The sequence below is a fragment of the Solea solea genome, chromosome 7, assembly GCF_958295425.1.
Source record: "Solea solea chromosome 7, fSolSol10.1, whole genome shotgun sequence".
In the NCBI taxonomy this organism is placed as follows: domain Eukaryota; kingdom Metazoa; phylum Chordata; class Actinopteri; order Pleuronectiformes; family Soleidae; genus Solea; species Solea solea.
The window spans coordinates 20,291,342-20,317,407 of record NC_081140.1 but is presented as its reverse complement, the minus strand read 5'-3'; the positions used below and the strand labels follow the sequence as shown (position 1 = coordinate 20,317,407).

General features: G+C 38.9%; 4 protein-coding genes across 4 annotated transcripts; 1 reads left to right on the top strand and 3 right to left on the bottom strand.

Moving 5' to 3' along the window:
- Positions 1–2,713: 2,713 nt before the first annotated feature.
- Positions 2,714–5,497, top strand: aamdc (adipogenesis associated, Mth938 domain containing). Its single transcript, XM_058633842.1, has 3 exons — positions 2,714–3,603; positions 3,733–3,828; positions 4,689–5,497. The coding sequence occupies exons 1-3, from the start codon at positions 3,472–3,474 to the stop codon at positions 4,827–4,829; spliced, it is 369 nt and encodes a 122-aa protein (XP_058489825.1). The 5' UTR covers positions 2,714–3,471; the 3' UTR covers positions 4,830–5,497.
- ints4 (integrator complex subunit 4) lies at positions 5,419–17,378 on the bottom strand. Its single transcript, XM_058633840.1, has 24 exons — positions 17,238–17,378; positions 16,183–16,377; positions 15,876–15,993; positions 15,590–15,696; positions 15,382–15,496; positions 15,088–15,173; positions 14,905–14,955; positions 13,389–13,477; positions 12,627–12,747; positions 11,970–12,041; positions 11,691–11,865; positions 11,229–11,434; positions 11,010–11,152; positions 10,632–10,747; positions 9,736–9,869; positions 9,423–9,589; positions 8,808–8,901; positions 7,647–7,727; positions 7,437–7,567; positions 7,287–7,346; positions 6,471–6,630; positions 6,237–6,380; positions 5,859–5,979; positions 5,419–5,780 (listed from the first exon to the last, which is right to left on the bottom strand). The coding sequence occupies exons 1-24, from the start codon at positions 17,289–17,291 to the stop codon at positions 5,587–5,589; spliced, it is 2,934 nt and encodes a 977-aa protein (XP_058489823.1). The 5' UTR covers positions 17,292–17,378; the 3' UTR covers positions 5,419–5,586.
- Positions 17,379–17,754: 376 nt separating this feature from the next.
- Positions 17,755–20,101, bottom strand: LOC131462928 (uncharacterized). Its single transcript, XM_058634504.1, has 3 exons — positions 19,973–20,101; positions 18,629–19,103; positions 17,755–18,526 (listed from the first exon to the last, which is right to left on the bottom strand). The coding sequence occupies exons 1-3, from the start codon at positions 20,043–20,045 to the stop codon at positions 18,199–18,201; spliced, it is 876 nt and encodes a 291-aa protein (XP_058490487.1). The 5' UTR covers positions 20,046–20,101; the 3' UTR covers positions 17,755–18,198.
- Positions 20,102–23,064: 2,963 nt separating this feature from the next.
- On the bottom strand, positions 23,065–25,198 carry kctd14 (potassium channel tetramerization domain containing 14). Its single transcript, XM_058634335.1, has 4 exons — positions 25,076–25,198; positions 24,430–24,654; positions 24,206–24,340; positions 23,065–23,480 (listed from the first exon to the last, which is right to left on the bottom strand). The coding sequence occupies exons 1-4, from the start codon at positions 25,127–25,129 to the stop codon at positions 23,169–23,171; spliced, it is 726 nt and encodes a 241-aa protein (XP_058490318.1). The 5' UTR covers positions 25,130–25,198; the 3' UTR covers positions 23,065–23,168.
- Between the last annotated feature and the right edge of the window lie 868 nt (positions 25,199–26,066).

Here is a 26,066-nt window from a genome sequence, read left to right as displayed (position 1 = left end):
TATTAACAAACTGAGTTTAACGTGTATGTTAATATCTAATCGCAAGACCTTTGCAAAATTAGAGAGGTCTCCTGCTCTCTTGTACCTCAACCTGTGGCCTCCATCCATTTTGTCCAGTGATTGCTCATAGGTCAGGACTGATATGAGAATCTGACATTACTGCACCAATCTGCAGTGCCTTTTCCCATCCCCAGTTTCTTGCAGAGCTGATAGTGAAAAAACACAGAAAGCGATTCACAAATTTAGATTTTTCTTTTTTCTCAGTGGCAATTATATTTGTAAAACTTTATAAAATTTCAACTAAATGTCAAAATGAGTGCGCAAATAACACAGAGTAGAGCAGAAACATTTTGTTCTGCTGTGGACAATATTCATGTTTGACATTAACAATAATTCCTGCTAAATCCAGGGAACTACTTACAATCGAATATTTTTCTTTTCTTAGACTGGGTCAGATTGACCTTTTTAGTGAAGTCTCCATCCTGTCTCCATACCTTGGTCATGGTATTGTCCTGAGTTCAATCCCTCATCAGACATATCACCTGCTTGTCCACACCACACCTGAAATTACGCATGCCTATCAATCTTTACTCAGAGTAAAGTTAACAGTGTAGCACTCTAGACCGTTTCAAATAACTTAGATCAGGAACCAGGTTATGAGGTGCAGCTAATTCATAGTAAATAGAGATAACAACCACACAGACCATGATTTTAGGTTTAAACTGCAGGTTTATTATTTTAAAATGATCTTGTTTTTTTATATCAGTTACGTGTCACACTGACACGCCTCAAAATTCACATTCTACATTTTATTTCAAATTACATAAGGGACATTCTAAAGTTTAGACTTTACCTTTTAATTACACTGCTGGATTGTTGTTGAAATGTAATAGAATGCTTGTAGTTTGCATTACATATACAGTTATATGAAAATAAGAAATCGATGTTACTAGACTTTTCTAACTTACCGTTGAACAGTTATGTGATTAATAGACAAACGGAACAGATGGGAAGACAAACAGTCTACATGTTTTTTTAATTAATAGAGAGATAATTGTGTGGTGTTGTTGTTGATCTGGTGTGTACTTGTGTCATCTACTGAATCTCTTTGGCCCCTCCTGTGGTTTCTTCCATTTTTGCACTGTTTAATTGTTTTTTGTTTTTTTTTGGGGGGGGGGGGGGGTCCATACAGGATGCAAGGTCTAAGGACAGAGGATGTAACAACATGATTGTAAAGCCCACTAAGGCAAACTGATTAAGGAATTTCGGCTATATACTCATCAAAGTCAGGGCCATGGTGGCAACAAAACCAGCACATATAAAAAGCATGATTAGATCTTTGAAAAAGTGTGCCCAGCTGTCCTTGTTCCATTTTTTCCCCTCCTGAAACCACTTCTTAGCATGTTTCTGTAGGCAGTCAACAATGACGGCTTCCACAGCAGTTTGCTGCTCAAGCAACATGTACCTAAGCATGTCACCATATTTCCCCTGAAGCTCCTTAACGACAACCTTCGCTAATGCTTTGGCCTTGTGTATGTGTGGAATGTGCCCCTCAACAACAGTGAGTCCTTTCCTTGTTTTATTTATCAGACGGGACATGTGGAAGGACATCTCCTCATGAGAGAGTCCCTTTTGCGCACCAGTCCTTCCATAGATATGGATGGCCACTGCTGCGAGGAACATAAGGGCCTGTTTCTCTGTGCTGTCTATAGGTGGATCTATTCTGTGATTGAAACACCCTTTGGTGAGACATATCCTCCCAGATGGATTAAGAATTACTTTTATGTCATCTGCGGATCTCTGCTTGAACAAAAGGATGTTTGATTTCCTTTGTGAGTGTGTGGAGTAATTGTTCATCCCCAGTGGATGTTGTTTTGTTCTTTGATGTGTCTGAGAAATCACAGAACTAAATGACAAAGACGTCCTTTCATCTATATTACTCAAATGACATCAGCTCACAAAGGGACAAAGGGTCCGTTGGTTTTAAAGGGTAGAAATACAGAAATATTGTTACATTATGGTGTTAAATGTGTCTGAACGATAGCAACTTGGTTGTACCGCTTCATCTAATGTAAGGTAGTTATTAGTCTGTTGGTTGGAGCATATCAATAATACACTATCTGAGATAAACTATGATTCATGGCCTTCAGCTTATGAAGATTAATGCAAATTTCGGTTTTGTTGACTTCATTATAAGAAGTAGACTACCAAAATAACCAGTAATTACAACAGTGGCTGGGAAAATACTGGCTAACCAAGAAATTGGTCAATAGATAAGTAACTAGATTAGCCAAATAATATTCAGATCATTCTGAATATTATTCATTTGGACAGCTAGACAAAACATTCATATATACATTTGATAAATAAATTGATTTGTGGAGAAACTAACACACTGGTTAATTGACTATGACAATAATCATTAGTGGTATCCATATTTACAACATCAAACACACAACTGTTGTCAAATGCTCAGTCTCTTTACACAGCAGCTTACATTCTCTTTTTGCTGTGAATGTCTTAGTAAATGTTTAATTCAAAAGGACAGTAAAGACTAAATTAAACCTGCTGGTGGTGATTCCTGGTGACGTGTGATGTGATAAGTGTTTGTATGATTGAGGCTGAATGGTGTGGCCCCTTTAAATGTAGGAGGAAGTAGAACTTCAGGGGGTGTGGCCAGTCCGTTGACAACAGGACAAGGTAAGCACTAGTAAAGATCTTCACTTTGTTATTCTCTTTAAGACTAAATAAACTGCAACAGCAGCATAGAAACTGTTTATAAAAATGTTTAAACTTATGTTACAGAATTTGACACCGTTGTTTCAGTAGTTTGAAGAGTAGTGTTTGGCTGAAATAAAAATAGCTCCAAGTCTGCCTGTGTTGGCCATGAAGAACAGCAGAATTGGCAGCAGTTCATGGCTTTTTCAGAACACTAACGTCGAGCACCGCAGCCTCACCACAGTATCAGATATGTTTTTCTATATTTGCACTGCTTAGGCAACAAACTGTTGACAAGAGAAAGTGCATTAACCCATGGAGCCGTTTTCCTGTCTTACATATCTAATGTGATTTTACTGTAGCAGCAGATCAGACCAGCACAACATTCAGAGGTGTTTACGTCCATTGCTTCCACAGAAGTGGTTAAATTCAGACATATTTTTTGGATGTTAATAACTCAACATATCTGTAAACCATAGAGATGATTGTGTGTGAAAATCATAGATATCCAAAAAACTCAACCATGCCATTCAAAGTCACAAAAATCCCCTTTCTTCCTCATTCTGATTCTCAGTTTGAACTTCAGCTAGTTATCTTGATCATATCTATGTAGCTAAATACATTGCTTTGCTGCCGTGGCTTTGTATTAACAAGCATTTAAATGGATTTTACCCAATGAAGTGGCTGGTGGGTGTATAATACATTCTCTGCACAGCATTTATCTCACTTTTCAGCAGGTGAGGTTGTACAGCCATGTCCTCTCCAGAGATCAGCTCTCTCTCCTGGGGCCACATGAAGGTGAAGGGGTGCTCTTCCAACTACAAGGACTGTAAAGTCTGGCCTGGAGGCAGCAGGACCTGGGACTGGAGAGAGACTGGAACCAATGTGAGTGACACCATATTATTCACAACACGCAAAAATACAGACAACTCACATCATACAGATTAGTGTATGTACGTATCCAGCAATACAGCCTGGCACAGCACACTGATGAGGTTTCTTTTTTCATCCCAGCATTATCCAGGAGTTCAACCTGCTGATCTGGAAGAGGTGCTAAAGAAGGGAATAAACCAGTTGGTGATTGGCAGAGGCATGAGTGAAGCTCTGCAGGTAAAACCAAGCCTATAGTTTGTAATAAGTCAGGATTCAAAGTAAAGACCAAACAGCATCGTAATATTAAGTATGTGTTAGCAATCCACACCACTAAGGTTTTCATCAGTATTATAGAATATATTTGACATTATACATTCTATATATATCGCAATACAAAAGTCCAACTTAAGAACTGAAATTAACTGATTCCACTCAGGAGCGAAACTCAGTATTTAGTTATCTAACATTTATCTGGATAATTTTTAGTAGATTGGTTTGAAACTTAACATTCAAGACCTCAGCCGATTCTGCACCGACTACAGCCTATATACTATATATATATACACACACAATATATATATATATATTACATTTGACTGATCACAGACAAGCACCTTGAGTCATGCGAGAAGTTTCACTAGAAATCCTAGGACTATAAAAGTTGACATGTGGACTTTGGAGCATGATGTTTGTGTTTCATTGGGATGATAAATATAGATTGAGTTTTAAATTAAAACTGGAGACTTAGCCACAACTCCTTGTGACACGATTACTTTCAACTATTGAACTTCTTTCAAATAATTCCATTAACTACTAATATACACAACTGTACTACATCCACTGCTGAGAAAATGCTGTGTACATGGAAGTATTTTTTTCCAACTATTGTTTTTGAATCAGGATATGGAAACGCTGCACACCTCATCTGTGTCTTAACTGTATGTGCTTTCAGTGTACATGTCCCACAGTTTCGTAGTATTGATCCAAAATACAACCAATGTGTTTAAAATGGGGAAAAAAATGTGATGCATATAAATGCTGTGTTACGTAAAACATACATCAGTCAGACACACCTGAAAAGCCTCCTCTTCTCTCAGGTTCCCTCCACCACTCTGGACTATGTGAAGCAGAAAGGCGTAGACGTCATAGTCTTGCAGACAGAGAGGGCTGTGGACGAGTACAACAAGCTGGCCAACCAGGGCGTGAAGGTGGGCGGAGTCTTCCACTCCACCTGTTAATGCTCCATCTTGCTGCGTTGACAGAGGCCTGTCATGCACTGTTCTGCCAACCTCATCATCAGTTACAGACACTGATTTAGAAACATCTGCTTTTTGAACTCTGACACTGATTTTCAGTTAAGATCATGTCAGCTGCAACAAAGAAAAGCTCAGGCAACTCCAAAAGCAATCAGAAATCTTACTGCACAGTTGTGTATTTGATTATAGCTTTGTTTACTTGCTCTGATAAACGGTAAGAAACTCTGGGATAAATTAAAGGTTCACTTTGAATCAAATCAGTGATTAAATGTGCACCTGTGAGCTGTTTTTTGTAGACTCCTGTGCCTTTAAATGGGGTCTTGTTTCTTGTGTTCATGAGATGAGTCCATTTGAATCATATCAATGTATGACATTGTAGGTGAATCTGAGGTCTTTGAGATTCCTGTTGAGTTTAAATTTGTTTCCCTGTGGGTTATTTTTGTCCTGTTTGTATTTCTTACATTCAGATAACTTTAGTTGCATGCTAGGCATCACTTCTGTTGTCCAACATGGATGTTTTCATTTGAATGCATGTGTCCGTCTTTTAAACATTACTCCACAGTTCGCCTGGTTTTGTTGTAACATCATTTTTCATTAGGTGAAAATGTGTGTGTGCTTGTTTGATACAGACAATAAAATTCATCACATTTGTTTGTTGTCACAAGAAAGACTTTCAAAAGTTCAAAACAAATCAAGAGTCCCAATGACACAACTGTCAGTTTTCCTCTTCTGGGTTTTGTTAGCGTCTCGCAGGTTTGGGCATGATATACACTTTGACTGGTTTGCTCAACTCAATGGTTCCCTCAACAGCAGCTTCTGGTTGTGGGACACCATCCATGCTGTCGCTCCACCACTGATGGGAAGCTGTGGATGAGAGCGAGGTAGAGGAGGAGCTGTAGGCCATCAGGAGGCGCACTTCAATCTGAGACGGCTCTGTAAGAGAAAAGACAAGACCAGACCTTCATTTTGGAACCTTATTTTAAAGAAAGCGTTTATGTGAGCTTTACTTACCTGTCCATGCGACATGTGAGAGGTAGACCTGAGTGATGAGTCTGTGTCTGTGCGGTCCAGGCTTTCTGAAGTCTCCAGGTTTGGGATGGATCACATGACTCTGGCCATCAGGATACAGAACCTGCAGACAGGTGTTTAAGCCACTTGTCAGACAAGTAATAAATGTTTGTGTCTTTCAAGCAACTACAATTTATGTTCAAGGAAGTGTGACCTAAATTGACCTTTTAAATTGATAAGATTTAACTCTACAGTTTTTAATTCATTCATCAGCCCAAAATTGCTGTTTCAAGAACATCTTGCCACCTTTCAGAAATCTGGTAACCAAAGCCCAAAATGTCAAAAGACAATGTCAGTTGTTTCATTCCTCATCAAACTGACCTGTACTTTCACACTGTTCTGTGGATCTTGGACATGCTCCAGTGTGGCATCAATGTCCAGCGCCACCACAAGGCCGGACGTGAACCTCAGCGGATTGTCAGACTCCCCAGTCGGTTCTATGATGGTGGCTGTCGCCCGGTGGATCTGTCGAAGAAAAAAATTAAAATAAAGGTAAGATAATAAGGTAAAACAACTCTTGTTGGCCCAGTTCTTTCACCAACTTATTCATTCTACCTGTTCGGGAAGTCTGAGCTGCAGCAGTCCACTCTGTCTCAGCGTCGTCTGGAGAATCTTCACCAGCTCTGCTGGTTTACAGGACGACAGCCGGGGCATCAGCTCCAAAAGCTTATCCACAAAACTGTCCTGAAGGTGGGGAAGCTCCGTCAGGAATAACCTGTGGAGTTCACAAAGAGTGCAGAGGAGTCGTGACATCATCTTGGAAATTTACTTGCAATGAAACCCCAGTGAAAATCCCACAATGCATGAATAACATGACAACTAAGGCTGAGTGATTTGGGATCTCGATACGATTTGCAATTATTTTTTTCAACAATTGTATCATTAAAATAGTAAATTCTCTATATTTTAATGCAAATATGATATGAATCACCATTACTGTGCCTATAACAGTTATGATCTAAAACAGCATTTTTGATTTGCTTGTTGAAATGTTTCAAATTTTAATTTAGATTTGAAAACGATTGTTCAGCCCTTATGTTAACAAATTAGTGTGTCACCCAAAGAAATTCTCCCATTTTTGCTTTATGCATGAATTTGCCTTGTCATGACTCATCAAATACAATTTTCTGTGGTTGTATGAGTGCAGAACTTCTGAGGACCTACTGGAAATGTGTCACTACCAAGACACAGACACAGAAGCAGTTTTCCTGTACCACTGATAAACATCCAGTTTTTTGGCATCAGAATAATCTCCTGAAACTTTTTGGTGGCATTTTCTTAATTTCATTTTCATTTTGTTGCTGTTGTGCTTTCGCCGTCACTTCATGTTCTGCGTTACAGCTTTAGACAGCTGGGTGTTAATCATTTTACCTTTGAAAAGACTCAATATCCTGTAAAAACTTGTCGCAGCTGTTGATGAGGGAATCCAGCCTGAAGAGAGAAGAAACATCTGAATGGACTGATGCTGTGTGTGAACAGATGTGGTCCACATGAAGCCATAAATGTGTGTGTTTTACTGACCCTTGCCTGGTGCGGGCAGTCAGGACGAGCTGCAGGGCTTTGGCCTGGAGTCGAACATGATGTATCGTGGCCACCTGTCTGTTTTCCAGACCACTGTAGAGAAACTCCAGCTTGTATGTTTCTTGTAAGATCTACAAAAACCGTCATACATAATTAAAACAAACGCCTTAAATGACCTCATCGCGGTGATGTCAGTGTTGGTGTGCTGACCTGTTGAGCTGCCGCTGCTGCTGTGACGTTTTGCTTGAGGCAAAGTGGGACGGCCATATTCCACAGCTTCTCCTGCAGAGCCTGAGGTGATGTAAGGGAATCATGAGGATCTTAAAAGTATGTATCTTTGAACTAAGAGCAACTAAAGTGTTTTAATTATCTTTAAAGGGATAATTCAGGTTTGGTTGTATGAGGTGCTAAGACATAGTATTGTACATACTGAACATCTGTGTGCTTAAGTCCATTGAGAAAATCAGCAATTTTAGTTTGCATGAAACTCAAGTTCCTGATCTGCTGACGTCTCATTTGGTTGGTTTATCTCTTTGGGAAACCCGAATGAAGGACTCAGACACGAAGGTCACACAAAAGCACATTTGGTTTTACTGACGAGGTAAGCAATACACCAGCATCTTAAGAATGTTGGAAAATCGACGATTTATGTGCAAGAGAGTGAGCAGTTTTTAAAAAGGGACACAAACTTAAACTTTTCTTGTGGTAAAGGCTGTCTAGTGGTGAGATACAGGATATGGCTTAGATCCAGAGAAATCCTCTGCTCACCGCTGCCTTTCTCAAGTGCGTCGGGGAACGACAGACAGCTTCTGGCTATTATAGAAACATGGCAACACTAGATGGCAGCCTCTGTAAAGCAAGGCCAAACCCAAATAATTTTTATTCTAAAGCAAATATACTAGGGCTGCAACTATTTACTAATTATTTTCGATTAATCTGATGAATCTGAAAATATAGATTGCCGTTTATCAAACCTGTAAATGATGATGTACTTGAATGTCTTGTTTTGTACACAAACCAAAGTTGTTCAGTTTTAATGATTTCTGTGTTAAATAGAGCAAAGACACCAGCTGAAGCTGAAAAATCTGAAAGCTTTTTTTTTTAATTATTGAAAAAAACACTTAAAGCAATAAATTTATTAAGAAAATAGTTGACGATTAATTAAGTAACTGAATAATCGTTGCAGCCTCATACAACCACACCATAAACACAAAAAACCATAAACAAACCACAAAGTCTCACTTAACATCAGCCTTCACATCCTGTAATGAAAAAATGCCACATCGACATGGTCTTAAATATTCAATACTCACAATGTGCAATTATAAAAAATGTATGACAGACTAAATACACACATAAACACTCTCCTACCTTCATGAGCAGCAGCTGGCAGCGCAAGTATGTAGCACAGAAATCAGCAGCTCCAGCCAGTTCTGTCTGCAGTTCTCCAAGCCGCTGCAAGTCTCTGACAGACACATGAGGACAAAGACGTTTCCACATCATAAAACAAACTTTATTTGCTGTATGACACCATCACAAAACAAGAAAGGGATAGTACACCTGCTCAAGTCTAGGATATCTTAAGAAAATGTTTGCCATTAGACAACCTTTTCTGACTGGAAACAGACGATTCAGCTGCAAAGACAATCAGCAAACTGACATCATGGCAACAGAAGTTGATCCACTGCTGCATACATATGTACCATTATTTGACTACGGTGCTTGAAATACTTCATTTCATTTTTACCTGCGATCAGAAATTAAAAGAGATAGCAGTGGAAAGTGTCACAAACTTCACTTTCTCAACAGACTGCAGTTTAGTCGTGAGAAAACGCAGTAAACATCTTCTTCAGATATCGTTGATTTAAGCGGACATACATTTTATTGGTGAGCGTCCCTTTCTCACGCTGGTTCCCAACAATACTTAAATGTAAGACATTTACAGTTTTACACATAAAAAAGTAGGGCCAACAGGTGAGCTCATACCTTATGGTGAAGTTGAGCAGTTCCTGAGCTCCAGGTGCCTCCAGATTTTGGATGGTGCTCACCCTATTCAGACTCTGTTGAAGGAAGAGCTGAGCTGATTCCACAGAACCTGAACCACAGCCTGAGTCCACCGAGTCAAGACCATACACCTGCTTCCTGCCTGGCAACTACAACACATACAGGTGACAGTGAGGGTGCAGAATTTTCAACCATGTCAGTGTAACTGCACTCACAAACAGTGTAACTGCACAACCAGTAATAAGTTGGACAGCAGGAATATAACCTAAAACAACATTATTTTATTATTTCTCACTCTCAGGGGCGGTACAAGGTGCGACAGACTGTCCCTCAGGTACACGTAGTGTCTGAAGGTGTGATCGGAGAACAGCGCCGACATGGTGGGACAGGACGTAGCAGCATTGAACACCAGCACGAGCACTGCAATATCTGAGGTCAACATCCAGAGTCAAGGCAGAAGAACACTTCAAAAGGTTCTTGAAAATTACAAATATAAAAAAAATATAACCAACAATAACTTTCTGAGAAATACATTAAATGCATAGCATCACAGTAAAGTGTTTTTAATTAGGGGGTGGAGTGGCTCAGTGGTTAAGACCGGTACCCTGTGTGCGAAAGACATCATGGTCGCATGTTCGACTCCACCCCTGGCTGATTGTACTCAATTCCATTGTAAGCCACTTTGGATAAAAGCGTCTGCTAAATGACATGTAATGTAACGTAATAAAGCAAAAATGTCATGTTTGACTTAACTTTGTTGTACGAATTGTGTTGTTTTGTTTAGATTTTCTGGATATTAAAGTTTCCTGGCTATAATGCCGACAAGTTACACGTCTGCTCCGTAGAGCAAATGTTAAAAATAACCACGACACATTGTGTTCATGATAAAAGAAGACTTATATCCATAACAATGTAAAGGCAATCATTTAATGCAAGTCTTGACAACCTTCTCAGAATCAAAAATAACCCATTTAAAGTTATCTTTTTGTTTGGACCACTCAGGATAATTTCCTTTTTCCACCCACAAACCGTTATCCAAACCCTGTCATGATTACAGTCGTATATAATTTAACATTGAGACTGTAACATGGAATTTACAGAGATGTCTCACATCCACACAAATTGCAACAGTGCACAGGACAAAGTTCAATGTGGCTTGTTTACATTTACGTTTGTACATTAAAAGGATACAGGCTGGGTCGTCCATGTCGTGCTCTGGTGTGTCAAAATAAGGGTGTGTGCTGAGGAGTTCAGAAACCAGTGGCAACACCAGGGTTGGGTGGCGGGAACCCAGAAACTTTAAACACCTGAGTAGTCAGAAAAAACAACAACCACCAAATGATCATCAGGTCATAGACAGACATAAAACGTACATGTAGCTTATGAAGGAACTGCAGGTTTGCACAGCTTGTTGTAACCTTGAGATGTATCAATTGCATTTTGTCAAAGTTTTTTATGCAGGCTATATTCATGTCTATTCTGATAATGGAAATTCACTATCAACTTATTGTTAAGGGTGATTGTTTTCTTCATTTATTTATGTGTACGCACACACTCAGAGGCTCTTACTTCCAGACAGAGTTGCGGTCAGTTGGATACTTGTTGAGGTTCTTCAGCAGCTCCAGCAGAGCGAGCTGGATACACTCTTTAGTGGAGACATTGGTGAAACACAGTAGTTCATGGAGAGCTTCTCTGATGTCACGAGACGAGTCCTGGAGAATGAGAGTGACTTCATCAGCTTGTACTTTATGGAAAGATGTGTGAGCGTGTGTGAGTGTGTGTGTGTACCTCTAACACAGCCAACACAGTGTCCAATTGGTCCTCTCTGAGTGTGATATGCTTAGAGATTTCTCTCAGAACATGGATGGACTGCAGTCTCACTTCTTCGATCTCATCATTAAACATGTCGACCAGGAAGTCCAGACATTTCTCAGCAAAGCTGGGAGACGACCGAGCCAGCTGGCACAACGCCTCCACCGCTGCTATACGGACCTCTGAAATAATGGACAGTAAACACCAGAGTGGAAAAACCTTCAGAGGGCATAAAACAAGTAAACCTAACCCTGAGTACAAGATAAAGAGCAAAACAAGATTGGATCAGACTTTCTTAGATGTTTTTATATGTCATTGTTCATCTTTTCTGACACTGTAAAAAGAAATTCAGAGAATCAAAACCTATAGTAGGCTACAAAAAGATTCTGCTTTGGGCTCTGTTAACATATGGACTGGAATGCACTGTGTTTTCCATACCAAACATCTCATCTTCAAGGCCGTGAACAAAAGCACCACAGGCCCCTGAAGCGATGAGGTTCACGGTGTTTGTGTCCAGTTTCTCTTTGGGGGCGTCATCAGCCCACTTCCTGCCAGAGGAGAACTCTCCAGAAGCAAAGAGCTCCTTGGCTCGTTCATGAGCTGTTCGCTTCCTCTGGACACAGAAAAGAGGAGGAGAAAGAGTGATTATAATAAAACCATTTTCTATTACAAAGGAAACTACGTTTTTGAATAATTAAGGATTAATCGTTCCCTCACCCTGAGATCGGACATCAGCTTTTTATCCAAGGTTTGCTCCAGAAAGTGAGGACTGACCTGCAGCATCGAACCCTGGCACACAGAAAAAGTCGGCGTCAGTAAATCTCTTTAAGTTTAAGTGTGCAGTAACATCTCAATATTCTGACATCTGCCATCACTGATCGAACGTGTTTCCTCAGTGATGTGTCTCACAGTGTCATGGTAATACAGGAAATCTAGAAGAATCTAGAAGAAACTATCCAATAACATTTTATCCAATCAAGAGCCAGATCTGACACATCTGCTGAAGCTCAATAGTCAAATATCCTATCAAAGGTTCCCAACTGAAGGACTTCAGTGTGAGCGCTTTGAATACCCTTTACAAAGTGACACAAACTTCAGTTGGAAAGGGCTGTCTAACAGAAAGAGACATGTTCCTAAAAAAACCTCACACTCGGCTAAAATCTGTTTCTCCTGTTGTCCCTGCTGGCAGCCATATTTCGTGTTAGTCCTCGTCACAGGGGGAGAACACAGCATGGGCTGCACTGATGCAAGTCAGTACCTCTTACAACTACATTTAAAAAAACGTGAAACTGAACTTTATACCTACTCTGAAATACAGCATGTCACAAACATAACTGTGTGAATACATGTGTTGTTCTACTCCTGTTCCCTCACCAGTGTTTTGGCAGCCTGTACCCGAACCATCCAGGAGCCATCACTGACCATGTGACTGATCTTCCCAAAAGCGTCATCAACAAGTCTGATCTCTTCATTGGACGATGGAATAGGCACAATGCTGTTTGGAGGGAGAGAGAGAGAACAGTGAGTATGACATTTATAAAAAAATAAATTAATGTGTCTGTGACATTGTGACTCTATTCTTGTTTTTTGTTTTTGTCTCATTCAACTTTGGTAAATTTTCATTTTATTTTTATTATCATATAAGATACCTGATTCTTTATATTTTTTGTTTCTATTCTGAATGTTCCAGTGAAACAGGGAAAAAAACATGCTGTGAAAAGAAAATTACAAATGTTTAAATATGTGTTATTGAAAAGATGAAGATGCTTAGCCTATGCAATTATATTTAAAACAGCTATACACTATTGTACATACAACTCTTCTGAATTCTCTGTGAGAATTAATGTCAGACTCTCATGGTCAACATGTGCCCCCTGCTGGAGACACAGTCACATTACATATATATGCTTTTGCCCTCTCTCATCAGTAAACCAATTATTTCTCATTTTGTGATGGTCGATGTTGCAACACTACAATGCACAAAGCACCGTGGGATACTGTGTGTCCACGACAATAGCGTCTAATAATCCTTAAATAAATGAATGAACCACACACACTACAAAATAAAAACTTACTGTATAATGGACAATACAACTCAGTGAGTAGTGAGTGATTTTGGACAAACATGGGTCTCACCTTTCCGGATAAAGCTGACTCAGCACCCAAACCATTTGCACAGCTGCAGAGCGAACCTGCTCGTAATCATCTGACAGCAGCCTGCAAGCCTGTAAACACAATTTTTTTCAAAATTTGACTTAAATCCAAAAATTACCTGAATAATTCTGAGGGCACAGAGGTTTAAATTGTTCAAGGATAAAGACACACAAACACAAACGAGGCCATTGAAATTTTGGGCTACGACTGATAGCTATGGACACCAGAGAACAGTTACTGTGAAACTCTACACAACACAAAGTAAACGCACAAACTTTAGGTCCACTGTGAGTATGATCAGTTGAATCATTAGAAGCCTTCACACCTGCACTGTCCTGGCCATTCACTTTATTTGTGATGAATTTAATACATGTATGCAAGACAGAATTCACAAACAGACAATCTTTTTAACCGACTAGAGATGTAACGATATGAAAATTTCATATCACGGTTATTGTGACCAAAATGATCACGGTTATCAATATTATCACGGTATTGTTAGATGTGTTCAAAATGTTCCAAAAGTACTGAACACACACACTGAAATCTTTTAACCAAGTTTTATTTAAAAAATTATATTTTATATTATATGAATAATATTATTATTATTATCATTATCATCATTATTATTATTATTATTATTGTTAATAATAATAATTATCATCTGACTGACTGACACACACACACACACAGGTCCTCACTCTGTCGGATAATAATTAAGTAGCAGCGGTCGTACACAGCATAAAAATAAAATTAAAAAAAACACAGAAACAAACACATTTTGGTCTGCTACGGTATGTGTCGTCTGCACACTACTCGCTATAATAACATCCCTCAGATGGAGGGAGAGACGAGCTAAGCTGTCAAACAGTGCATTTTTCCATCTGAATGCAAGAAACTTAAGCTAAATGTTTGATAGGATTGCTTGTTTTACCACCTTTACGGGCAAAAAAACCTTCTTGCACTTGAGGCAGTGACTACTATCAGCATCAATCCTAATGAAATATAACTCGAGTTTCGAACGTTTAACTTTCTCCACTTCACCTTGGTGAGAGCAGATCTTTGCCTTTTTGTGTGTGTGAAAGAGGCAGATAGGCAGCGAGATGCTACATAGACATAAAAACACATAGATCTCTCTTCAGGTTTGGGAACTGCAAAAATCAGTCAGAATTCTCCTATGAGAGAATGCAAATGTCCGCAAATTTCGCTCTATATATTTTATGGAACCCCTTCTACCAGCTCTCTGGTAAAATCTCCAGATAAGGTCTGAGTGAGCTCATGTGAGAACACAGCAGGAGAACCTCCATATTTCATAGCAAGCAAGTGGGAGTGTCCTGCCTCCTGCATGCTAAACCCAGGCCCTGCCCCTCACCTGGATGCTTTGGACATTCTCCTACTGTTGTGAACGTGTCTGACCCATAAAATCTCCTGCTGTGTTCATCATACCTAAATGAAGGTCATGTCTGAAAAAAGCTAATGATGGTTAACCAGCTATTACCTGTTCATAAATAATCTGATGAATCTTCATCCCTCTCTCATGCAGCTGCAGCTGAAAAACAATAAAGAGCAGGCAGAAAGTGTAGCATTAGATGTAAAAAAAAAAAAAAAAAAAGGGTTCTGTTATGAGCACAGTGCTGTTATGTTTTGTTTTTGTTGGGTGCAGATGATGGCGGTGTCCTACCATAGCTTTGAGTGCTGCAGTGCGGACTCTGGGGTCCTGGTCTCCAAAGTAGTCACTGATGATACTCTGGACATCTCTCACCATTACTGGAGAAACAAGCAATATGCCAACCACAATTATGCCAAATAAATAAAAAACTGTAACAGCACAATTCAAAGATTTAAGCATTCATTTTAGTAAACGTTGACTTAAATTGATCCAATTATGAAGAAATGCATCTTCTCAATAACAACTACATATGTAATAATCCTGCCTACTGAAGCTTTAGGCAATATTATGACATTAATTTCACACCTATCGATGCACCCGCTCCATCGCTCTCTTTGTTCAGCGTAGAGTCTACCAGGCCAAGACATCCAAGCAGCTGCAGACACTTGTTCCTCACCCCGAAATATGTATCGGACAAGTGCTTGGAGAAGAACCACAAAGTGAGTGTTATTGCTTTATGGAGAACTCTGTGTGTGTGTGTGTGTGTGTGTGTGTGCGTGTGCGTGTGTGTCACCTTGCAGGCCACATCTATGAGCCTCTGCCTGACTGTAGCACTATCAGGTAGTTGTGCACCAATGACCAGCAAAGTGTCCAGCAGCTGCGCGAGGACCTGATGGGACTCTGCAGACACAGACAGAAACAGAAGTGAGCAAACACTCAGATTCCACAGATCTAAGACCAAGAAAAAAAAATCGCAGCACATTTCAAGAAAATCTTTTCCTCACTACTAACATAACATATATATGGACTGTAAATCTGAGTAAACACAATCCAATGTCCAGACTACAAGCAAGTCTTACTCTCATTGCAGAGTGTGTTAATGGCGTCATCAACGATGCAGTCGGGGCTGAAACCCTGTGTTTTAGAGAGCAGACCCAGCAGAGAGGCGATCTTCAGCCTCACAGAGTTATCCGTCTCCTGGGAGAAAATAACGTCATCGTCAGATGTTCATCTTAGCTTAGATACAGTACAGTGAACATAACAATGTGTGAGTGCTACAATTTGAATAAAGGACACTAAAGGTTATTGATAAACACAGCAGAGTTATTTCATTACAGCATTGCAGAGATTTTCATTAAATTTCTAAATCTCTCTGTAGTTATTTACCTTATAGTAGTGCTCCAACAGGATCCTGACCACACCCTCCACACTTTCCACCTCCACAGGCTTGCGCGCAAACTGCAGCAGGTACTGCAGGGCATCAGTGGAGTTGGTGGCCTTACAAAGGTCAATGTGCAAAGCTGCAGATTTACTGGGTTTGGACAGACGCAGCTTCTTGGCTGGAGCTTCTTCTTGATGGATCTGTTAGAAACAAAAAGTTGGAAGTAAAATTGTATTTCTCAAAAGAAATGAGTGGGCTCCTCATATCCACTCATGGTTTGTAACATGTTATTTAGATTTTACATTTATAAGCTTCAGTTTATTCACTCTTATTATGCTGTCCTCTTTAAACATATTGCAAACAAGAGCACCTACCAACAGTTCACTGACTCTTATGAGTTCTGATTCTTTTCCCATTAGCACATTAGGTGTCACTGGGGGCTGCAACAATTTACCAATTCCTAAATTAATCATAAACAATTAAAACATTTCCCGGTTTGGTGTTTTTATTAAATAAAGATAAGTTATTTGATTTGAGGACAAAACATAAATGTGAGGTCACACATACAAGTGTCCCAAATACAATTGACAATATGAGTTTTAATGGCAATGAGCGGCCTTAGAAAACAAATATATAAAAATAATAAACAAACACATTGTATCATACTTTACTTTAATGTCCCGTTAAACTCATGTAAATGTAAATGTGTACCGTGTCAGAAAAGGGGACATTATCTCATAGTGGATTTCAAGTGTCACAAACCAACCTCACTGTTTAGTTAGCAAACATTTACATTTGCTAATGTATTAAATGATGACGCTGTCAGTTGAGCTAAACGGTAACTAATCTAACCCCGTGAACTAACAAACAAGAGTAAATCTAACATGTGAAATGTCAAAACAGCAGCTTTTGTTTCGTAAATAACAGATGAGACGTGCACTGTTGTGACTGTGCTAACGCTAGTTAGCATCGAGCACACCTTAATAATCTCTTCGTCGCCGCGTTCCCATCTGTTTATAACTTCACACATAGCGGAAATAAGAGGGCGACATGTGCTCACCTGTACAACTTTGGAGAACTCTTCGTAAACTCGCTTTTTCAGATGAGCCGCCATGTTCAGATGAAGAGTGTTAGCAAAGCTTCTCTGCGACAGCTACATTAGAAAGATTTGTCCCTTTCGACTTCCGTACCGACGTTCTTCTTCTCATATGCATTTCCGGTAGGGTGTATGCTGAAAAGCGTAATGCCGCCACCCACAGGACGAACTATTCCACGGTGCGTTCAGTTTTACGGGTTACATAAATATTCCTCGCTTTTTGGAACATTATGTCAATCATTTCGTTCAAATTGTGAGATAAACTTCAAAATATTGAGCAGTAAAATAAAAGTTAAAATATCAGTGTTAAACAAAACAAGTATATTTTATAACGATCTCACACACTTTTCCCCCACATCATTTGTACAGGGGCAACGATTTAATAAAATAATATGTAATAACATCTCTAATCTGACATGGAATCAAGTGTTTTTTAAAGCCTTTAATATACATTGAAAATGAGAATTTATTTTGTCTTACATTTAGGATTTTGTAACTCCCTATTTCAATTGTTGTGATTAAGGCAAGTAATGACTGTTTTCATATTTTATTAAAACGATGAGATCATGAGATTTGAAAATGGTTTTGCAAAAAAAACAAAGACTGAAAAATGATGTTGATAATTATCGAATTAAATTTATAAATTTTCTGTTGCACTCCACTGATCGATGCCAAACTAATAATTACACAGTTCCCCGTAGCACAACACAATTCACCAGGATTTTAAGCATTGTTCACTGAACAATCTGAAACTAACAATGAGTTTATATTCACATTGCATCCCTTGATTTTCGAATAGGTATGATTTTAATAACATTTGCCAGACTCAACGTTCAAATTACAGTATGTATAAGAAAAAACAAAAACAACACAGTTGAGGCAAAAATACAAAAGTGAATGAACAAATACAGTGATGACTGGTCAGCTAAATTCCTGCATCTGCCAATGCTTTGCCTCTTACACTGTCTTTTCTCCATGTGAAGAATCCCACGATGATCACCATTATTGGCAGAGCCACGCAGAGCACGACGCTGCTGATGGGCAGCTGGACCTCACAGTCACTGACAGGTGAGGGAATCGGATCCTCGCCTGTGGAAGGATTTTCGAACAAAAATGCAGATGTGAAGTCCTGAAATGCCGCCCTGCTGTGGTTTGTGGGGTTCACCTGACATCTCCACTTCCTGTTGTTGTCCTCCCTCTGGAGTTTTGTGACCAGAGTGATGTTGCAACGTGTGGGGGCAATCAGTTCATACCTGCACGCAGAGGAGATCATCAAAGTAACATTAGTTCATCTTTTATACATTTTTAATACAGCAAAAAGTAACATTGACCACATTAACAGAAACACAGATGACCTGCTCTCTCTGGGCAGCTCAGTACCATTCTCCATCACCCAGCTGAGTCTGAACTCATTGGAGTATGACCTACAGCTTCCTAAATCAAAGAATGTAGAGATGTGGCAGCTGAGGATGAGGTTTCCTCCAGGATGAAGGTCAGTGATTTTTGAAAAAGCAGTGATGGTGAGGAGAGAGAGGTAAACATCGTAGACGGGCTCTTCCTGCCAGAGGCATCTGTAGGTGCCAATGTCATCCAACATGAGGTCATGGAGGAGGAGAGAGCAGTTTGATGTGACAGACAGGCGATTGGCTTTGTCTGTGTCTGCTCTCATCTGCCCCTCTCTGACCTCGTAGGTAAAACGCACCTGGACTCCCCCGTAGAAGCTCCAGGAGATGAGGGAGCAGTTTGAGGCCTTCAGGTTGGAACATGGCAGGAGGATGTCACCTCCAATTCTGCTGTACACAAACGCTGCATCGTTTTTACACCAAACACCTGAAAACACATAGAGGACAAAATCATCATTTCGCTCATCATTTTTTAGCTTATAACAAAATCCCACTAATTTAGGAAAACGTTTTGTAAAGCTCAGACCTGGTGATAGGTCAGATGACTGCGCTCCCTGTGCTGAGGCCGTCGGACACAGGCAGACACATGCTTGGTAATAACAAGGCTACCAGCAGAAACAGATTTCAGCCATTCTTAACAAAATGTACACCAAGATAGCATTGTATGCTATCTTAAGCATATGTTCACTGGTTAGACAGCCTGACAGGAAAATTTAATTTGGGACACTAAATTCACTCCAGTTCATAGAGACATTTTTTACATCATAAATGACACAGTTGTTAATCCACTGCCGCCTCCATAAGTATGTTTGAAATTCTTTGTTCAGATTTACCTCAGGGACACAACCATACTCAGTAGACGAGCGGCTCCTGTGTCCCTGCACGGCTAAAAATGCAGATTTTCCCCATGGACTTTGGTGCAGAAAAGTGAATGATTTACAGAGGGGCACAAACTTCAGTCTCCTGTTCTTAAATGCTTAAAATCTAGTTTTCCTGATGCCTGTCATGTGGGTTCACGGCACAGTTTTCCCAAAACATTTTTTAAAAAAAACATGAAAGTTGTTTTGTTAGACATTTTCTTTCTCAAGTCTAAAATTATCCAGTGTATCTCAGCAAAGCAAAGGTTAGAGAGAAAAAACCCAACATTTATTTAGCGGGACGTTTTCTCCCTGAATCGTCGAACAACCACTCTTTTTTTAATCTTTTCACTCCAGCAGTGAACAGAATATTAATCTGGAAACATGTTCATTAGCAGCAGCATATCCAGCTCGTTCTTAAAGGTCTTCCTCCACATACCTGTGAGAAACAGACAGGTGAGCAGCCAAACTCCTTTCAAGCCTTTTCTGTTCATCATTGTTGTTTTCCGCATTTACAGGAGATGTTTGTGTCCGTGAAGTTGCTGCTGTTTCAAGACATCTTACTTCATTTCCTGTCACCCTGAACTGAATATACGCTCTGTATCATGTCCATGAGTGTGTGTGGCTTAGAGGGCGGTGAGAATCCCAATTCTTCTGATGAATGATAAACTATCAACACTCCACTGTCCACTGTAATTTGAAAAAAAATAATGATGGGAGATCATCATGAAATGTGGTTGAACGTTATCACCATCTGTTCATTTAGTGCAGGTAATTAGTGATGTTGCACCTTTAAATGACATGCTAATGGTTGTTTTCCTTTTTTAAACATGTTTTTATTGGTCACATAGAAGATTTATTGACTCTTCAAAGTAAATGTCGTTGATTACGGTTTTCAAGGTAGAGATTTGGATATTTTTTATAAAATGGAAAGAAAAGTGTTTACATATGTACATCTATCCCTAAATTTAATTCCATTTCTAAAACTACATTAGTGATAGCCAATCAAAAAGAGTTTTTGTACAATGGAGTGCAGGCATATCCAAAGTCTTTATTTATGGCCAGGGACAGACTCTGACAGAGAATTGGCCCCATTTACATGTCCTCTCCATTAGCAAGCAATGACAGTAAAGATAAAGATAAATATTATTAAATATTAAATATTATTAGATAAATAGTAAAAAGTTGCACTTTAAAATCAGAGTAGAGGGTTTGCAACCCGGCCATGACAGACAGGTTCATGCTGTCACCTCTTATTATGATATCTGACACCAGATGTGAATGATTTTTTTCATTTGTTCACTCCTGTGTAACTTGAAATTGGCTACATTGCCATCTAAAAATTATTTGAATTGTGACAATGAAAATAAAAGGATTAAAAACCAGTGCATTTGTATTTAACTTTTACTGTTAAAAACAGGTCTGAAGACAGCATTGGCTGATGGTCTCTAAAGAGTTTGGACACCCCTGATGTAGTGAAAAGACTTCAATTTGTAAAAAAAAAAACTGACAAATGTAGATATTTGTTGTATTGTATTTATTTATTCATGTATTATTTATTGTATATTTGTATTATTTACATGTTTCTGGCTGGGTGATGTAGAACGTTTCTCTTTTATTCAGCTATTACTGTCTTGATTATAGCTGACACATTTGAATACATTTTTTAAATAAAATGTAGCTTCTTTTCAAATTAAATTGACCTTTAATATTTTTTTTTTTTAACCTGCTTACCAAGAAACAACATGACCTTTTCATATGTCACCCATTATGGGGTGTGATTTGTGAGGTGTGAAATGCAGTGATGCATCTTTGCATTTCACACCTCATTATGACACACTGGAGAAAACAATGTACGAAACATTTCTGCCATTTCTCTGAACAGAGGAAGGAAAAGTGACTAGATCAGTTGTTTTTTTGTGGCCAAGCAAAACTGTGTCAAATGTTTCCATGTTGTTGCTTTTTTATTATCAGTATCAGTTTTTTTTTCTTATCTTTCTCCACGTACAGACAGGTGAGCACCAAAACTCATGTCAAGCCAGTGAAATTAAAGCATGGGTTGTTTTCTGATAAATGCTCACAGCTTGTATAAAAAAGCTCACTGCTTTGGCGCATCACGTCTCTTCATGATCACGTCCAGTTATTTTTTCTGTTACATAAAAACCTTTACTTGTACATGCTTTGTAACCGCTGTTATTTGTTTTTCATTTTAACACGTTATTCAGGAAGTGGTCTGATGTGATGCGTCTGTCTTGTAACTTGCCTTGGGCCAGAGTGTGGTGAACACTGTGGACACGTTCTGCTGACACTTGCATTTGTATTTATGATAGCTGATCTCGCTTGTTTGCAAGAAGAAGGTTCAGTAAATGAAGACGTGCATGACCATCATCAAATCTGACAATCTTTCGTATTGTATATTATCTATATTTGGATATAGATAATATACAAGCCACAGTTGCCCTAAATTAACAGCATTGGTAATATCAAAATCAATTTTTATGTCTCTGTAATGTTAATACACCAGTATGTAGAAGCTCTTTAACTGAAATGATACTTTTAATGCTAAAATACAATTATTATTGTGACCCATGAATTTTCAAATGCACTGTTTTACAAAACAGAATAAATAGTAAAGTAACGCACATTATAATTATTTGATTAACACATCAAATTATAGTTATTTACTTGCATTTGTGAACAGAAAAATTAGTTTTAGTGATTGAATGTTAATTTCTGACTTCTCAAAGAAGCCCAGTAAGCCGGCTCAAATTTGGGTATAAATTATTCTTTGCCAAATAAATAACAATGCCATTTTTAGTTTTAAACAGGTTTTTGAAAGATTTGTAAAATGTTTCCGTTTGCTATTTTTTATTTTATTTAGTTTTTATTATCACAGGTAGTCTAAAAAAAATTTTAAGCACTGTGTCTATAATTTCCTTTGTGAAACCTGTGTCAATGAAAACAAATTTTAACTGGGTGGCTTTTTGTTTTACTACTACTACTAATAATAATAATAATAATAATAAGTATAAAATGTGACTTCACAAACATAATGCAGGGTATGAAACAATACTTCTAAGAACCTCAAATTTACATATAAGTAAATACTAAATACTTTGCTGTATCCATTACTTAATCTTAAAACACACCTACACTAAAAAATTATGATATACAGACTCTGTACTGAACCAGTTAATGTTCAAAATTACACAATAGCACATTATTAAAACACAATTTTCTTTTTAATAAACTGCATTGAATCAAAATGCTGCTAGTGTAGCATATGAGAGTGTGTGTAGGGGCCAGTAATGAAACTGCCCAAAGTTAAAACAGACATTAGTGATGTGGTAAATAAATAATTAATATTACACAAACCTGGATTTATTATCTCTCCTATTTATTTATTTTACCACTTAATTTTTACATATCTTATTTTTTCAGATTCCATTGGTTTGTTTTACTTTTGAATTTTGAATTGTGTTCATTTTCAGATAAATAGATAACAGATAACTTTTAAAATTTTCTTTTTACATGTTTTTTTACACTTAATGGCAAACACACTCTTTCTTACTAAATGTGGCAATTTGTGTTCTTCATAATGCACAGCTCCCACTCTAGACAGCAGCTCAGTCTCATCACCACCAGGTGAATATTACTTTATAGAAGTAGTCGTAGCTCTTGGACAGAAAGCTCTTCTCCATGATGTGAGGCTGGACGCTCACCTCGTAGCCCTGACTCCCAATGTCCATCTTTACACAGTCCAGCAAGTCTTTAACAGAGACGACACCCTTCCAGGGACCGAACGTCACCACCGACTCCTTATCAGCCTTCAGGCTGTTGATGGCGTCTTCGTATGAAGCTAAATCCTCCTCCGTCTGCAGAACACAGATCATGATGGTGGAGTGACGGGTGGCGATGGCCTCGGCTCTGGCAATGCGAATCAGCACCTGAAATAACAGTGGACATTTCTTATAAAGATAATCAAGGACACTTTACAGAGACAATACAGTACAATAAAACAACAGAGAAGGACGACACAGTGAACAGAGAAATGGAACAGTGAAACTACATACACAGCTATTTTGAACAGGCGTGTTTGAGTCTGGGTTTGAAGATGTGAAGAGAGTCAGAGTTCTGGATGTCTGGTGGGAGTGAATTCCAGAGACGGTGCTGAGGCGGTTGAAGGGCACAGTGAGGATGGGGGGGGGGGGGTCTGAGGGAGTGGGATGATGTGGGCAGCTAAATTCTGGCCCAGTTGAAGTTTATGGAGGGATTTGTGAGGGAGACCAAAGAGTTGGTACATACAAACCATGGATTCGCCACCTGGTGGCCATTCAAGAGAATACAGGTTTCAGGCACTTCCATATTGGTTTCACTGGGTAGTTAAAATGTTGAGCTGGGGCTTGTATTTCTTACCTAAGTTTCAGTCATAAACACTGACCTTGTCTGGACCAGTAGTCCTCATGGAGACCAAAACCTGGTCCCAATGAGGCAGAACCTCATATCTGAGGAACTGGTTAAGTTTAGGGCTTTGAATTGATTTGAATTGTGGTTAGGTTTCGTTTCGGGTCATACTTTAACTGGTTATGGTTAAGGTTTGGGAAAACCCTTAATAAAGGTTGTCCAAATAAATGGATGTCAAAGCAGTGTGTGTGTGTGTGTTACTGCATACCTCAATGTTTTCTTTGTAGTGGGGGACTCTGGAGAGAAACTGTTGTCTTCCCACCAGCTCTCCAAATATCTGAGGAGTTTCCTCCAGATGTTTGATGAGAGGTTTGATGTTGTAGAAAACTGCCTCCCTGTGAATCTGAAAACACACACACACAAACAACAGTTACACACACGTCTAATAAAAAATGTATTTAAAATAAGAGATGTGATCAGCGAGACTCAAACCTCATGGATGTTCTCTGTAGGCAGCTGCTCTGACCTCAGAAACTCAAGGACAGCTCCAAAATGAGAACCGTTGCGGTCGATGAAATAGCGCCCCTGTGGGTCAGTGGTCAGTTTGCGCTCTCTGCTAAACAGTTCTGCCAGTTTGGAGTTGGGTTGCTTCCTCAGTGTGCTCAGAGAAGTGCTGAACAGGTGACCACCAACATTTAACTGCACAACAGCAGAGTGCTGACAGAAAAAAAAAAATTAATACAAAAATAGAACTGTGATACAAATATCTATAATCTCAAGACAACCTCATCAAAGTGGCAAAGTGTGAAATAGATCTGTGTCGATGTGTGTGATTGTTTTTCTGTCGGTGTGTTGCATATTGCTACAAATTATGTTTTGTTGTTTATACTCTAACCTTAACCATAGTTACTACTGGCCTAATCCTTCTCGTAACCTTAAAATTAACCCTGATCTCAGCCTAACTTTAAAACATGTCTTTTACGGGGACTCGAAAAACAGCTGTTGAAAACCGCCTTTAACCAAGTCCCTGAACTCACTTCAGCCACCTGTTCAGCCTCTCAGTAGACAAACTTTATTTTTCTCTCACTCCTCCTCTGAATATAAACTTATCTGCTGATTACAATGGTGTTTTTCTTACTGGGGCTGCGGCCGCGCACTGTTTTCCGGGTGACTTGTAGTCCGGCAGGCTCATGTTGTCGTCAGTTTCACAGTTTGTCCGTCCAAGAAGTAGAATCTGGAAATGTTTACACCACTCGACAGGTAGGAGCCAGGGGGCGTGGCCTTACCCGGACCTGATGCGCTAATTCTTACAGGATGAGTCACTCGTTGTAAAATATGTTTGACCAACTGCAGAAAATTGTACATTTACGGGAAGTAAATCCTTATATGTAGTGTTTTATTTCGATTTTCTCATCTTTTTTTTTTCTTTTTTCAAGGAAACAACGAAATAACATTTAGCCTCCGCAGAAATAGCTTACAATACTCGGGGGTTTTAAAGTTTTTTTTCAGTATTCTAGAAATCCACTGACACTTGTCAGTCGATTCAGATGTACATGGGAAAAGTGATACATCAGTATCAGTAAATTAAGCATTCATTTTGCAATTCACTGTAATCAGCGTGGACCAAATTTAAAAGGCAAGACTACTGTAACCATGGCAACACTACACTTCGTGCGACTTCTAATGTTGAACTCCTTTTACAACAAGCTTGAAAATAATATATGAGATGTTAAAGGATTGAACTGAACAAAACAAAAAATACTATGACCTTTTCTAATATTCAGGGCTCATTAATAATGATCTAGTATCATCAGACAATAAGGCTCCAATGCCTTCTATATCATGTATGATCTATACTCGTTTATCATAAGATTGAACATACACAAACTTTTAGTCTAGCAAATTCTTTCATTTCTTAGCACTTGAGAGAATCATTGGTGTTAAACTGCTCACCATCCAGGACTTGAACACATCCAGAGTCAAGAAACGGGCAGGTAATATCTCTGCAGGTCCATCACACCCTGGACACAATCTGCACTTATTCTGCATTTATTCACTATTTTGCACTTTATATTCTCAACGTCTGTCTGTGTAAATAATGTTATATATATATATATATATATATATAT